Source organism: Squalius cephalus (assembly GCF_949319135.1).
Source record: "Squalius cephalus genome assembly, chromosome: 19".
In the NCBI taxonomy this organism is placed as follows: domain Eukaryota; kingdom Metazoa; phylum Chordata; class Actinopteri; order Cypriniformes; family Leuciscidae; genus Squalius; species Squalius cephalus.
In genome coordinates, this window is record NC_137140.1 from 12079893 (window position 1) to 12095000 (window position 15108).

A 15108-nucleotide genomic window follows, 5' to 3' on the forward strand; every position below is an offset into this window, starting at 1 on the left:
CTTACGAGAGGTCTCTCGTACTGCGTAAGATATCTTACGCTAGGGGACCCAATGCAAGACACCGTGCATGCAGGGATCTGACACCATAGACCCAAGGGCGAAAGCCCGGGGTTCATATAGTGCACAATCCCCCAGGGAACTCACAGGGAGTCCGGGAAGAGGGAGGGGCGAAACCGCACTCTTCCACATATAGCAGCGTCGCTTAGACGCTAATTACATCATACAGACAGGGCGGGGTACGGCCTGAACTGATGGGGAAATGTGGGTCTTACACAGTTTGCCCAAACACATCTTGTGCTATTATTTTACACTGTCGATCATTGAGCTGCGCTCAGCAGACACAGCATTCTGAGCTGATAGCATCAGGACAGACAATACTGGTTCACTAGACCGACAGCAGCCTGGCCTGCAGGGCGGGAACCTCTAGGTTGTAAAACCTTATAAATGTAGACGGGGAAGCCCAGCCCGCCGCCGTAGAAATATTTTGCAAGGCAATCCCACTCGGCCAGGGCCACGAAGAGGCCATGCCTCTCGTAGAGTGCGCTCTGACACCCAACGGGCACTGCATGCCCTTGGAAGCGTATGCTAGCGCAATAGCATCAACTATCCATCTGGATAGGCTCTGTTTCGACGCGGCTAGTCCCTTAGAGCGCCCACTGAACGAAACAAAGAGCTGCTCTGTCTGCCTGAAAACAGACGAGCGAGACACATAAGCTCGCAGCGCCCTGACTGGGCAGAGGAGGCTCGCGTCTCTTTCCTCATCAGGGACCGGTAGGGCTGACAGGGAAAGGACCTGCGCCCTAAACGGTGTGTTGAGGGATTTTGGAACATAACCGTGCTTAGGTTTGAGTATAACGCTAGAGTCATTCGGCCCAAATTCCATGCACGTCGCGCTCACCGAGAGCGCGTGTAAGTCCCCTATGCGCTTCACTGAAGCGAGAGCCAGCAGAAACACGGTCTTGAAAGACAGATGTTTCAGATCAATCGTCTGCAAAGGCTCGAATGGGCCACCTTTCATGGCTTCCAGTACCGTAGAAAGGTCCCATACAGGGACTGAGGGAGGTCTGGGAGGATTCAGTCTCTTAGCCCCTCTAAGGAAGCGGATGACTAAATCGTTCCTTCCTATCGACTGACCAAGCGTTGTTCTTGAGAACGCTGCTATAGCCGCCACATAAACCTTGAGCGTGGACGGGGTTCTACCCTTATCCAACAGCTCTTGTAGGAAGGAAAGCACCTCCGTCACTCCACAGTCTGTGGGTGACACGCCACGGGCTGTGCACCAGTCCGAAAACACTGACCATTTCGAGGCGTAGAGACGTCTAGTAGACGGAGCTCTAGCCTGCGTGATCGTGTTTATCACTCCCTTAGGGAGCTCACCATGTACCCGTTGATGGCCCAGACATGAAGGGACCACAAATCCGGGCGAGGATGCCAGATCGAGCCATAAGCCTGAGAGAGGAGGTCTCTCCTCACCGGTACTGGCCATGGGGCAGTGCTTGCTAGCTGCATCACAGCTGGGAACCAGGGCTGGTTCTTCCAGAGCGGCGCTACGAGCAGCACTGAGCATCCTTCTTCCCTGATCCGCTCTATCACCTGAGGCAGGAGAGAGACGGGGGGAAAAGCATAGAGCGGGCGGCGGGGCCATACATGAGCCAGCGCGTCCCTGCTCATGGAGAAAATCTCCGGGCAGTGAGCGTTTTCTTGAGACGCGAACAGGTCTACTTCCGCTCTGCCAAATTTCTTCCACAGCAGTTGGACTGTCTGTGGGTGCAAAGACCATTCGCCTGCCGGAACATTGTTCCTGGACAGCCTGTCTGGTCCAATGTTTAGGAGTCCAGGCACGTGCGCTGCTCTCAGCGAGCGCAGGTTGCACTGAGCCCACACCAGGAGGCGTTCTGCTAGCCTGTACAGGTTCTTGGACCTGAGGCCGCCCTGGCGATTTATGTAGGACACCACAGACATGTTGTCCGAGCGGACCAGGACGTGGTGTCCTCTTATTTGGGGACAAAAACGCGTCAGCGCGTTGTCCACTGCCAGCATTTCGAGGCAGTTTATGTGCAGGAGCTTCTCCCGTTCTGACCACTGGCCGAAGAACGGTCTGCCCTCGAGCAGCGCTCCCCACCCCGAGGTGGATGCGTCCGTAGACACCACCTTCACCCTCGAGGAAGTCCCCAGGCTTACACCTGATCGGTACCAGTCGTCCGCTTTCCAAGGTTTCAGAGCTGCCACGCACTTCTGATTGACCTTGAGACGAAGCAAACCGGATGTCCACGCTCGGCGTGGGACTCGCGCTTTCAGCCAGAACTGCAGTGGGCGCATGCGGAGCAGGCCCAGCTGGAGCACTGAGGATGCTGAGGCCATGAGACCCAGCATCTTCTGAAATTTCTTGAGCGGGACGGATGCGCCGCAGCGGAAAGAGTTCGCTGCGCGCTGAACGTCCGCCGCGCGCTGTAGTGAGAGTCGCGCTATCATAGACAGCGAGTTCAGCTCTGTGCCCAGGAAAGATATCGTCTGACTGGGGGACAGAGAGCTCTTCGCCCAATTGACTCTGAGACCCAGATTCTCGAGGTGATCGAGTAAAATGGTCGTGTGCTCTATGAGCACTGAGCGAGATTGCGCTAGAATCAGCCAATCGTCCAAATAGTTCAGTACTCGCAAGCCCTTCATTCTGAGGGGTGCGAGAGCCGCATCCATGCACTTCGTAAATGTACGGGGTGCCAGGGACAAACCGGGACTGTGTACTGATATGCCTGGCCCTCGAAGGCGAATCTCAAAAATCGCCTGTGACGTGACGCTATTTGTATTTGGAAATACGCGTCCTTCAGATCTATTGATACGAACCAGTCCCCTCGGCGAATATGCGCGAGGATTTTTCTGGTCGTGAGCATCCTGAACTGTCGCTTCACAAGCACTTTGTTCAGTTGCCTTAGATCTAGTATGGGTCTGAGACCCCCGTCTTTTTTCGGTACCAGGAAGTATCTGCTGTATAGCCCTCCTTCGCTCTGAGCTTGAGAGAGAGGCTCTATGGCCCCTTTGCTCAATAGTTTCGCCACTTCGGTTCGAAGTAAATGTGCTACTTCCGTTTTTACCGTTGTCTCGACGCGCGCCGTATAACGGCGAGGGCGCCGGCGAAACTGCAGCGAATAGCCTCTTCTTATCATGTCTAGCACCCACTTCGAAACCCCGGGCAGCTTTGCCCATGCATCTGCATGAATAGCTAGGGGTTGAATACGAAGCGCGCTCCGTTCGCTCAGCGATGGAGAGGCTTCGGTGTGCTTTAACACAAGCGTCGCACTCGTGACATTCGAGGCAGGGGGCGCGCTGATATCAGCGGGCAAATTGCCCGCGCTCGACTCCTCTGCGGCGGCCAACCGAGAGGGGGAGGGCTGGGCGAGTCCCGTAGGAACTGTCATGTCTATGTGTGGATGTGGGCGTGGGACAGCGGGCACATTTATCACACTGAAAGCATTTTTCGCTTGAGTGAAGCGAATGCCTGTTGGTTTCGTTTTTACAGAAACCGTGAGACATGCATAACGCAGTGTGTGTGGGCACTGGGTAGTGGGTACATTTACCACGTTTGATGCGCAATCGATCTGAGTCGATTTTATGTGCGCAAGCCTTGTGTGACAGGCTGTGCTTGTGTGTAGTGATGGGCACTGGGCAGTGGGCATGCTTTCTACACATAAAACACCATCGGCCGTGGCCGGGACACCAGAAAATACACTCTCTTGGGGATTTATCTGGGTAGCCGTAAAAACGGCTTTTGTGTGCAGGCAAGCGGGCAACAGAACCGGCTTGTTGGCTGCAGAAAACACTGGACCAGTCGCATTTTCTGGAACTGGACGAGCGAATAGCTTCGGTGGAAGTCCGGCCGCAGCAGAACTCGAACACCGTCGTTTTCCTAGGCGTGCTAGGACGACTTCGGGGCCTCGGGCTTTACCACAATCCTGGGCCGCGGGCCGCGCATGGTGGGGCGGCGGCCGGATGAGCGGGAGCGCGGTCTCGCGCCTCGGGCCTGGCGGCGCTGCAAAGTGGTGGCAGTGGGCGGCGGCTGGGGCTGTGAGCTCTGTGCAGACGGTTTCGCACGGCCTGCTGCAGAGCTGGAGCGCTTCGGGAGGAAGTGCTTCATAGCCTGTGACGCTTTCTGTACCTCGGCGAATCTCTCCGCAAAGTCCTTCACGGAGGATCCGAAGAGGCCGGCGGGAGAAAGCGGGGCGTCGAGGAACGCAGTGCGCTCAGACTCGGCCATCTCCGAGAGCGTCAGCCAGAGGTGCCTCTCAGTCACGGTGAGAGAGGCCATAGTACGCCCAACGGCCTGTGCTGCGGACTTAGTGGCACGGAGAGCGAGGTCCGTGGCACTCCTCAAGTCCGGCACGCAGATCGCTTCAGATCCCTTCTCATCCAGTTTTCGGAGGAGATCAGCCTGGAAGATCTGAAGTGTGGCCATAGTATGCAGCGCTGACGCAGCTTGCCCGGCGGCGGAGAAAGCGCGGCGGAGCAGGCTTGACGTCGTGCGGCAAGCTTTGGAGGGTAGGGCCAGCTTAACGCGCCGTCCAGCGGAGGGCGGGCATAAGTGGGCCGCTATCGCCTCTTCGACCGGCGGCAGCGAATGGTATCCCCTGTTTTTGGCATCGTTGACTGCAGAGAATGCCAGAGAAACAGATGGACGCACTCTAGCTGAATAGGGGGCGCTCCAGGATTTAGCGACTTCTTCGTGTAACTCAGGAAGAAAAGGCGCTGGTTTAGATGCAGGCGAAGCGCGCTCCCAAGGCAGGAAAAAGCCATCCAGCCGGTTGTGAGCGGGTTGCTCGGGCGAAGACCACTCGAGGCCGAGGCTCACCGCGGCCTGTGCGACCACTCGCATGAGCTCCATCTCGATGGACGCTCTCTTGCCTGACGAAGTGCGGGCAGGGGGCGCGAGATCCTCAGAGCTCGCCCAATCCTCACTGCCTGATGCCAGGATAGAGCAGGAATCCTCTTCTCCCAGCAGGGCTTCCTCATCAGCGATGTCGACGGAAGCGGCGACAGACAGCGGCCGCTGTCCGTCAGGAAGAGAGGCTGACGAAGCCAGTGAAGCAGGCGGGCGAACCAGCGAGCTTTGGCGGCTGGGGGAAGGTTCCGGAACCCGCTGGGCACGGCGCTTTTTACGGCGCGACACCGCGGCGGGCGGGGGAGCAGTCTCGTCGAAGAAGGCCAGGCGAGTCCTCAGAGTCGCCATGGGCAGTAGCTCGCAGTGAGGGCAGCCGCCGTCAGCGAGCGCGAGAGCTGCATGTTCCTCACCCAGGCAGGAAACGCAGATCACATGGCGGTCCCCGTCGCTGAGTGTGGCTCTGCACGAGCCGCAGGAAGGCATCTTTAAAAAGACGCTGCTCTTTTAGTACGTGTGTCGCGGTAGCAACACACACACACACACAATACAGAGAATTGAAAGGATATAGGCGCCGGAAAGCGCAGCAGGAAGGCAAGGAAGGCGGCGCGGCCAGCGACTTCAGTGACTCGTCCCGCTGAAGGTGCTCTCTCTCGACGGCGCAGCTTCTCTCCAGCTCCAGCGATGCGTGTGCTTCACTTGAAGGATGAAAAATCAGATATTAGCTGCCTGCGAGCTGTATTTATAGGCCTAGACCACGCCCGTTTCGGCGGGATGTGACGCAGCGGGCGCGAAGCACCCTCATTGGGTCTGGCGTCACGCCAGGCCTCGCTCGATAGGCTGCTGCCACAGAACAACCAATAGGCGCGCGAGCTGCCTCGCCTATGTCTGTATGCTGCCGCAACGCGTTTTGCATTATTACAAAATTAAGGATAATTTTTGGCTTCAATATCTCGCGGAAAAAGGATTTTCCCCTAGCGTAAGATATATTACGCAGTACGAGAGACAGTACGCAGTACGAGTTCTCTCGTAAGAGAACTATTTAATCTAATCATTAAACTAATGCCATTACGTTCAGCTTGAATGCCATATATAACATAGTTTTTTATTTTTTTTATGTCAGGACATAGAATCAGTGGATCTTAGACAGATTCTTTAATTTGTATTCACACAACAGAATACATATCCATTCATATTAAGGGTGAGTAAATGATGAAAGAATTTTAATTTTGGGTGGACTGTTCCTTTAAATCCATTGCTCAAATGGTGTCAAGAAAGAGTGCAAAGTACACAGTATACAGTGTAGTCTGGTCTTACAGTAACTAGGCATTAAAAAGCACAAGACCTTAGGATGATTAGCAAGTTATTTTTTAACAGTTTTTTTATTTTATTTTTACCTGCTTTAGGATAAGTAGAGATGAGTAGGTCTGATGGGTCAGGACAGAATTCCCAGATTGATTTCCAGTTGTCTGCAATGGTGCTCATGAGAGGGACACCCTGAACATCTATTAGAGGGAACCGATGAATAGCATCACCTGCCCTCTTAATGGCTTCTTCATAGCTCAGCAGTACCTCCTCCATCACAACAAAAAATGTCCTCCAGAATATCCTCTTATCCTTTTTAGTCCAGCTTTCTGAAGTTTTCCTCCCTAATTTACTCTTGTTGAAATCTTTCTTTTTGCCTTAAAGTATACTGAGTTATTTCTTCCTGTCTTGTTCCTTTATGCTTTTGAAATGTCACTTGTATTTTTTCTTAAATGAGCTTTGGATTAGTAGCCTTAAATATACACTTTGAGCCCCTCACTGTCTTTGCCTACTCCTAAAGTTATTTGTTCACTTGACCTCCTTGAATAGTTATCATGTTCTGTTAGCTGTCCAAAGTTTCTTTCTTAGACTTTTAGCATTCTAATTCTAAGTATTCTTTTGATTTTAGTTTGCTCTCTCTGCCTATTTTCCTTTTCTAACTGTGTCCCTATATTTCTTTCTACTCCTTGGGCATTACTGTAATAAATTCCTAAAGTGCAAGGTTGCTTATATAACTCTTGGACAGCCAGGGCTGAATTCCAAACTTTCAGCAGTGTTATCTTAACTGTTAATCTGAGTTCAAGGGAGTGTCTGACAACTGACACTTTAAATGAAAAAAGTTTACAGACCAGATTTCCTCTTAAAGCACTGAGAATTAGACAACACTCAGAAAGAAATATCTCAAATGATTTATGTGACCATTTATAAAACTAAATTTCAGTACTGAACCCGAAGCAAACCTAAGCAATGTAGATATACAATAAAACGTGGCAAGTTTAGATAACACATTTGTTTGTCAGTCATTAAATAAGCAATAAATATTTGTTTGAAATCCATCCATCCATCCATTTTCTACACCTGTTTATATGTATGGCAATGCTGATGTTTTTATATATCATGGATTTAAATTGTTTTTGCAATATTTCAACATAATTTCCATTTTGCCATTAAAATTATGTTGCTACTTAGAAGAATTGTTAACTAAACCAAAGAAAGACTAAATATCATATGATAGAGTTTCAACCTCCTGTTTAATATTAACTTGCATGTAAATATCATCTACAAATGAAGAGTGTCGACTTATAGACACTCCCTCCTCATCTGGCATCGGTTAACTAGCCACAGCAGGGAATGTCAACAAAGTCAAACTCCCCACACAGTTTAGCCCCACAGGAAACCCACAAGACCAAACACAAACACATACTGTACAAACTTTGTTCTCCTTTATTCAACTTGCTCATTATGTATAAAAATAAATAAATCATTTAATAAAACTCTACAAATTTTGAAGTCTTCTAACCTTTCAGTAGTGAATCATCTAGTGCCGTATGAACTGAATCATTTGAACATTTATATTCCACTGGTGAGATATTTCTGACTATGAACACATTTACCCTGATATCTGAAAATTTTCATTTTAGAGATCACTGGAGACAGGGAGATAGTTAGTCTGCTGTGATGAAAAATAAGACCAGACAGTGAACAACTACTTATTCTTCTTTCAGGTTTTAATGGCGGTTGGCAACTCATCTTAAAGGTGCATTACCACCACCTACTAGACTGGAGTGTGGGCATTATAATGACAAAAGAGATAGAGAGAAAAAAAAAAAATTCCTATTAAATTCTTTCACTTAGCCCAGTGTTTTTCAAAAACAAAATTAATATCTTGTGTATTTTCCCCAGATGTTTTCCCGAATAAATGCTCAAGTGTACCGCCGGTTTCACACTGTACGTGTTAGCAGAGCGTAAGCAGCGCAGGAGCAGTGCGTATGGTGAGAGGGAGCAGGACACACGTGTTTTGCTTTCACACTAGCAGCGTTTGTCACGCGCGACTGAACCACTTTATTTCGTTTTCAAATACATTTAAGAGAAAAGACTTGTCAAGAAGCTTATTTTATTAATCATTTCATTTATATAACTTTTGGTTCATCTTTGTTTTTATTGTTCGGGCAACAAGTTTGTTTTTGGACATTTGTTTTCTTTTTAAATTGCTGTTGGTCATTTGATTGATTGTTTAAAACACAATAGATATCAATGCGCTTTTTGGGTAAAACTGCGGTGTATTTTGGCCATGATCAATGCATTGTCACTAAAAAGGAGGTTTGAGAGGGATGTACAGGTGGCTGGCTTGAGACCAGTGGAGGTGTCGGTAAGAACAGTCCAGTCCAGTCACTTTAATTACACAGCTTCTTTCTTTATTAGGTATGTGTGTGTGGTTTCTAGGAGGGAAAAGGATATGGGATACAATTAGCTACATAATGCCACAATACAAGGCCACAATTAATTTGAATGATAAACATTTGTACAAGAACTTCGATTGTAGGAAATTAGCAAGGTAGCCTACAAACAAAGTCAATACATACATTTACTCTGCCCTGTAATTAATGAACTGGTAATGCCTATAAATACTCAAATGCGCATATTCTTACAATTACCACAGTGAGTCACATGAGCAATATAAGCCAAGTTAATCTGTTCAATCTAACAGTAGAAACATATGGAACTTGCATAGTTCAATAACGCACACAAGGCAGGAGACACAGCATTTCCAGCAGCAACACACTAGGATTCCTCCATGTGGCATGAACAAAAGGAAGGGGCTGTGTGTACAGGTGCTGCCTAATGAAGTCTGTGGCTGATTGAGGCTAATTAGTTGAAGGTGTGGTGAACTGCATGGGAACTGAGTGGCAAAGAAAACTGGGGCGTGGCAACTGCAGGACAGAGAGGAAAACTTCCAAACAGCCGCCCCCAAATTTGCCTTGCAAATTTGCTAGAGTGGGAGGTCATGGGGGTTCAGGTAGGGCAGGGAGTGGGATGAGGCGGGCAACAGGTCTTGTATACTGTTTGTCCGTCCCCCACCTGGACATCTGCAACCCTACAACGGCCGTCCTTGCCGGGATGGAGGGAAAATCACTTTACCTACAGGCCAGAGGGATCGAGAATGAGAACAACAGTGTTTAGTTGGAGGTTAGGATTATCAGTGCGCCACTTCTGTCTAGACTGGAGAGAAGGAAGATAATTTCTGAGGAAGTGGGCCCAAAAATTATCGGAAAGAATCTGACTATGACGCTGACGCGGCTGCGCAGCTCAGAGTCAGGATACGTTACTAAGGGGAGGGAAGAGTCATGCCGCCCCATGAGCAACAGGTTTGGAGTCACCGAATCAGGATCTGCAATGTCAGAAGACACATAACCTAGGGGCTTTGAATTGAGGATACCTTCGATTTCAATCATCACTGTGCGTAGCACCTCTTCAGTGACAGCTTGGGCACCTAGGGTGGTCTGCAGGGCAATCTTGATGGAACGTATTTCACGCTCCCACATCCCGCCGAAGTGGGGTGCGTGTGGGGGGTTGAACTTGAAGGAGATCCTCTGTTTGGCCAGAACTGCCTGGAGGTCAGGGGTCAGAGATCGGTAGACTTCCTGTAACTCTCGGTTGCCTCCGATGAAGTTGGTACCTCTGTCAGAAAGCAGCTCAAAAGGTTTGCCTCTGCGAGCTATAAAGCGCCTTAGTGCCATTAAAAAGGAATCTGTATCCATATGACTGAGTAGATCTAGATGTACACACCTAGTTGTCAGGCATTTGAAAATAATTCCCCACCTTTTCTCAACCCGCCGTCCAACTTTCACAGTGTAGGGCCCGAAACAATCTATCCCGGTGGAATAGAAGGGAGGTTTGCGGAGGCGTAGGCGAGCAGGAGGGAGATCGCCATTTGGGGAATAAGGGGTTTGGCACGGGACTGCTGGCACTTAGCACACCTGTGCTGATGTTTCCTGACAGCCTCACGACCCCTCAGGATCCAAAATCGCCTCCTCAGCTCAGTGAATAGCCTCTCGGGACCAGAATGATGTAGGTGGTCATCACAATCTTTAATTATAAGTTTTGTGATCAGATGGGCAGGTTCCAGGACAACTGGATGTATGGCATCAGGGGGCAGGTCACTGCTTTGTCGTAACCTTCCACCTACTCGAATGAGACCTGACACTGGCTCTAGTTCCGGAGCAAGGGAGAGAAGACGACTGGAATGTGGAAGGGGTTTGTGGGTCTGAAGGCATGCCAGATCATTTCCAAAGGAATCCAGCTGGGTCTGTCTTAGGATGGCAATCTCTGCATTGAGGTAGGTTGCTGCCGATGGTGTTGCAGGAGGCTCTGCCACCCCATGATGGGAGGCAGCGGTAGAGTCAAGGAGATCCTGAAAGGTGGTGAACTGGGTAGGGTCAGAGATGGAGGGATTTTGGCCAAGAAATACGGCACCACAGAAACTGGGCTTACGTAGCTCTACAGGATCTTCGACCTGATCTATTGTGGGGTTAGTTGGCCACAGATCAGGGGGTTGCAGGAGGAAGGCAGGTCCTTGGGTCCACCTGCAAGGCTTACTTAGATCAGACAGCTGCTTCCCTCTAGTCAGATCATCAGCTGGGTTGTTCTTGGAATCCACATATCGCCATTCCTGGCTTTTGGTGAGTTCCTGGATTTCAGCCACCCTGGTTCCAACAAAGACCTTATAGCGGCATGAGTCTAAGAGAAGCCAATAGAGGACGGTGGTAGAGTCACTCCATAAAGTAGCCTGTCTGATGTTGAGGGTGAGCTCTGTTTGAAGGAGGTTGAACAGTTGAGCTCCATTGAGGGTTGCACACAATGCAACACGGGACCTTGCCATTAGGAAGGACACATTCACCTGTTGACCATCTTCAGTGCGCATGTAAGCGACTGCGCCATAAGACTGCTCTGATGTATCGCAGAATATGTGCAGGTCTTGGATGGCTGATGGGGTGTCTACTGTCCAATGGATAAGACAACGGGCAGTAGGCTACTATTGAGGAGAGATTAGGGAGTTCTCCTTCCCAGGAAAGCCAGGCTTCTAGGATGTTGTGGGGAAAGTCTGGGTCATCCCATTCTCTTGCCTTTGCCCACAGGTGCTGGACAATGATCTTGGCTCTTGTTGTGTAGGGGAGAATATAGCCAAGAGGATCGTACTGGCTCGCATTAACTCTGTAGATGTGACGCATGGTTGGAGTTGTAGCTTCAATAGCTCTGTGCCTGTATTTCAGGGTGTCCGTATGGCAATTCCAGTGGAGGCCTAGAGTAGATTCCATGGGATCAAGGGAAGGATGATGTGACAGCCAGAGCTCTGCCTGGTCTGACCTAGCATCGGGAGGGAGATCACAAATGACCTTGGGGTCATTACTGGCTCATTGTCTAATCTCAAAGCCACCAGAGGAGAGGGTTGCACGCATGCAGTGAAGGAGGTCCTTAGCTTCCTCTGGTGTGGGAAGACTTTGAAGGCAGTTATCCACATAGAAACAATGCTGTATGGAATAGGTAATGCGCTCATCTGCCTGTGCATCCTTGGCGATCCTCTGGAGGGCATAAATGGCACAGTATGGGCTGGCAGTGGTGCCAAATGGAATGACTTGCCATTCATATACAGTTGGAGGAGATCTACTGTCTAGGTCATGCCAGAGGAAGCGCAGGAGGGGTTTATCTCGTGGTAGCAGGAGCACCTGGTGGAACATAGACTTAACGTCTCCGCTGATGGCAATCTTGTGCTGCCTGAAACGGAGGAGAACTCCAAGGAGGGAAGGCCCAAGGATTGGACCAGGGAGCAATTGTGAATTCAGGCATTGATTCTGATAGGAGAAAGAACAATCAAATACAATGCGGTCCTTTCCATTATGATGCACAATGGGGTGAGGTATGTACCAAGGATATACAGACTCAGGAGCATCTGCTACTTCAGATAAGGTTAACTTCTTGACATACCCAGCATCAACTAACTTCTGGATCTCTCTGGTATAGGTCTCCGCCTGTGGGGGGTTTTGGAGCAATCGCCTCTCACAGCTGCGAAGACGTGACATAACTGCTTCCTTAGGGGCCTTTAGGGGGAGCCAAGGATCTGCTCGGAGGAGAGGTGTGGCATACCGTAGGACGTCATCAACAGGAATTCGGATGGTTTGATTCTCCAGCTGGTGAATTGCATCTTGGTCCTGTTTAGAGCGGATAACCATTTTTGTGTTCCTCAGAGGTACTGTGCCCAGCTGCCACAGTTTTTGCACATTATGGCGGATGTCATCAGGTGAGCATTTAAAGGAGATATAATGACACTTGGTGGAGGGAGAGCTAACAATATCTCTAGCAGGGCCCTGTAATGTCCAGCCGGGGCGGGTTTTGATTGCTACAGGGGCTCCGGGGGGCCCTAACTTTACAGGCAGTGTTGGAGTGATCAGGTGGGTATGATCAGCTCCAATGAGTAGAAGGGGGCTTACGTTATCATGCTGCTTCAAGGGAATCTGCCGGAGATGAGTGTAGCGCCGCTGGAGGGATTTCACAGGATGAGAATGTTTGGACAAGGAAAGCTGATCAGCAGTGAAGGCATGCCTGATTGCATAGGATTTCTCTGGATGGGCCTTTGGAATGAGGGTGAAGGACACGGCGGCACCGTTTAGAGTCTGGACATCCTGTCTCACCGTCCTCAGCTTCAGGCTCTCAGACTTTCCTACGAACTGGAATTTCTGGGCGGCAGGATGCAGAAGGATCGTACGTTCTGACCCATCATCCAATATGGCATACGTATTGACAGAGGATTTGTGAATTTTAATAGGTTTTGTGGACCCATGAGCTCACTCCCTGATACATATTCACGTACACACAGGCAGAGGAACCCGAGGCGCAGAGGACGGAAGGGACGCAAGAATGCTCATATATGGGAAACAACAGTGTCACCAAAAACCCCCTCAGTGACTATAGAAGGTTAATGTTGCAAGACCCTGTCATGAGACTTAGTTCCTCTGGAAAAACCCAAGCTTACTGCATTGGAACAATGTAATCAGGTTCCATATAAATATAACTGCTTTCTGACTGTTGAACGCTGCATTTTTGATCTTGATATCGATTGCAACCCGGGAGAGAAATTAAATTCTCTTCTAGATTAATTCTAGCTAAATTGCTTTTGGTTTGAGCTGCTCTGCTGTATTACTGCAACTTGAAAACTCTCGGATGAGAACAAGTTCATATTTACTCCTAACTGCTTGAACTGCTTACAAGGTAATTAGTCTTTGTAATATTCACTCATACAGGACTGCCCTGTTGAGATTGAATAAGCTGAAGTTTTATACTCTGTAACTTTTTCTTTTGATTTGCTACGAGTATTAATTTTTGTATAATCAGTGTTTTTAATCTTTTGTATAAATACATTTTTATTTCTAAAGACAATCACTGTTAAGTTTTTACTTCAGCTGATAAGACAGTTCTAAAAGCAATAGACAGAGCAATTCTTTTAATTCCTTCTTACCACTGAAGATAACAAGGTTCCAAGAGCGATTCTGCTGGAAGGTGAGCATGAGTTTGATTCACATGTTTAGTTTAGAAATGTTTATTATTGTTTTCCTGGGAGTGTAGGGACTACACTTAGACTTACTGGTATAAATAACAAGCTATTGAGGGAATAGTACCAATTCTGACCTGACAGCAAAAGGCCGCCTTGACACAGTGATACTTGGGGCTAATCAGGAAAGTGAGTGTAATACCAGAACTCACCACAGTATCTAAGGACTTGTTTCCATTACGCAGGGTCACTTCAACTACCTTCAGCAGCACTTTATTGCAATCGCTAAGATGATCTAGGTAGAAATTCTGCACTTGCCTCTGGTTGATGTTGCATAGGACCTGCAGATGTTTCCCATTGCATTGGTTGCAGGGTCCCTTCAGATCACACTGGTTTGCAAAGTGGTCTCGTGCACACTGCCAGCAGCGTTTATGTCCTTTGATCCAACTAGTTCTCTGATCTTCAGTGAGCTGGAGGAAGTCATCACATTTACTGACATGTTCAGGGGAGTTACAGTAAGCACACACTGGACAGCGTGTGGATGTGGTGTTGGGGGGAAGCTGACTGGCACTAGGAGGAGCTATCTGGACTTTAGGGGAGGTCACTTGGGAAGTCTTGCTACCATGGAGTTTAGCTGTAGCTCTGAATGGGTGAGAGGGTGGTGGCCTTGGTCGGACAGGCTGAAGGGTTCTCTCCCTTCTGGGCTGGCAGCGGGTTTCCTGTTGTAGCCAGGAGGAGAAATCTAGGAGGTTATAGGAGAGGGGGCCTGGTCTGCTCAAACTCATGCTTCTCTTAAACTGACAAAAGTGCTCACTGGGTAGTTTCTCTAGTAGCCGCTCGACATGTGAGCCACAGGTAAGCTCGGAGAGACCTTCGCGGCCCATGGACTGGAGGAGACCCACTAAAGCCTGTACTCTAAGGGAAAACTGATCTAGGCCTCTACCATCACCTATCCGGATAGCAGGCATCTCCATTATAGCCCGGAGCTCTCTCAGAGCAAGCTGTCTGGGTTGGCCATAACGCTCATCTAGGGCCCGAATAGCTTGAGTGTAAGGATCTTGGGCATAAACATAAGCTAAGGCAAGCCACTTCGCCTGATCTACCTTTAAGTGATCCAGTAAGATGTGATATTTATACTTCTCCGACTCTCCTGGGTCCAACAGGTTGGATAGGGCCATCTTTAACATCATATACTGACTTTCATCCTCTCTAGTAAGATCAGGGAATGAGGGACCTTCTATCTTGCTATATGACTGCAGTCGGCCTAAAGGGGGAGCTAAATGACTTGGTGGAGCTGCAGAAGTAAGGTGGTGAGGCTGCACATTACGGGGCTGGTATGCTGGCTGGGCAGAATGGGCCATAGCTCTAGGCGAAATTTGAGGTGACGACATGT

The 15108-nt window shown here is 49.2% G+C and overlaps 1 protein-coding gene across 1 annotated transcript in view; it reads right to left on the reverse strand.

Moving 5' to 3' along the window:
• Positions 1-6919, reverse strand: part of sult1st6 (sulfotransferase family 1, cytosolic sulfotransferase 6) — a 59656-nt gene extending 52737 nt beyond the window's left edge. The window contains exon 1 of the mRNA XM_079851083.1: positions 6265-6919. Coding sequence (XP_079707209.1) covers positions 6265-6448 — 184 coding nt within the window. The 5' untranslated portion in view covers positions 6449-6919. The remainder of the gene's footprint in view (positions 1-6264) is intronic.
• Between the last annotated feature and the right edge of the window lie 8189 nt (positions 6920-15108).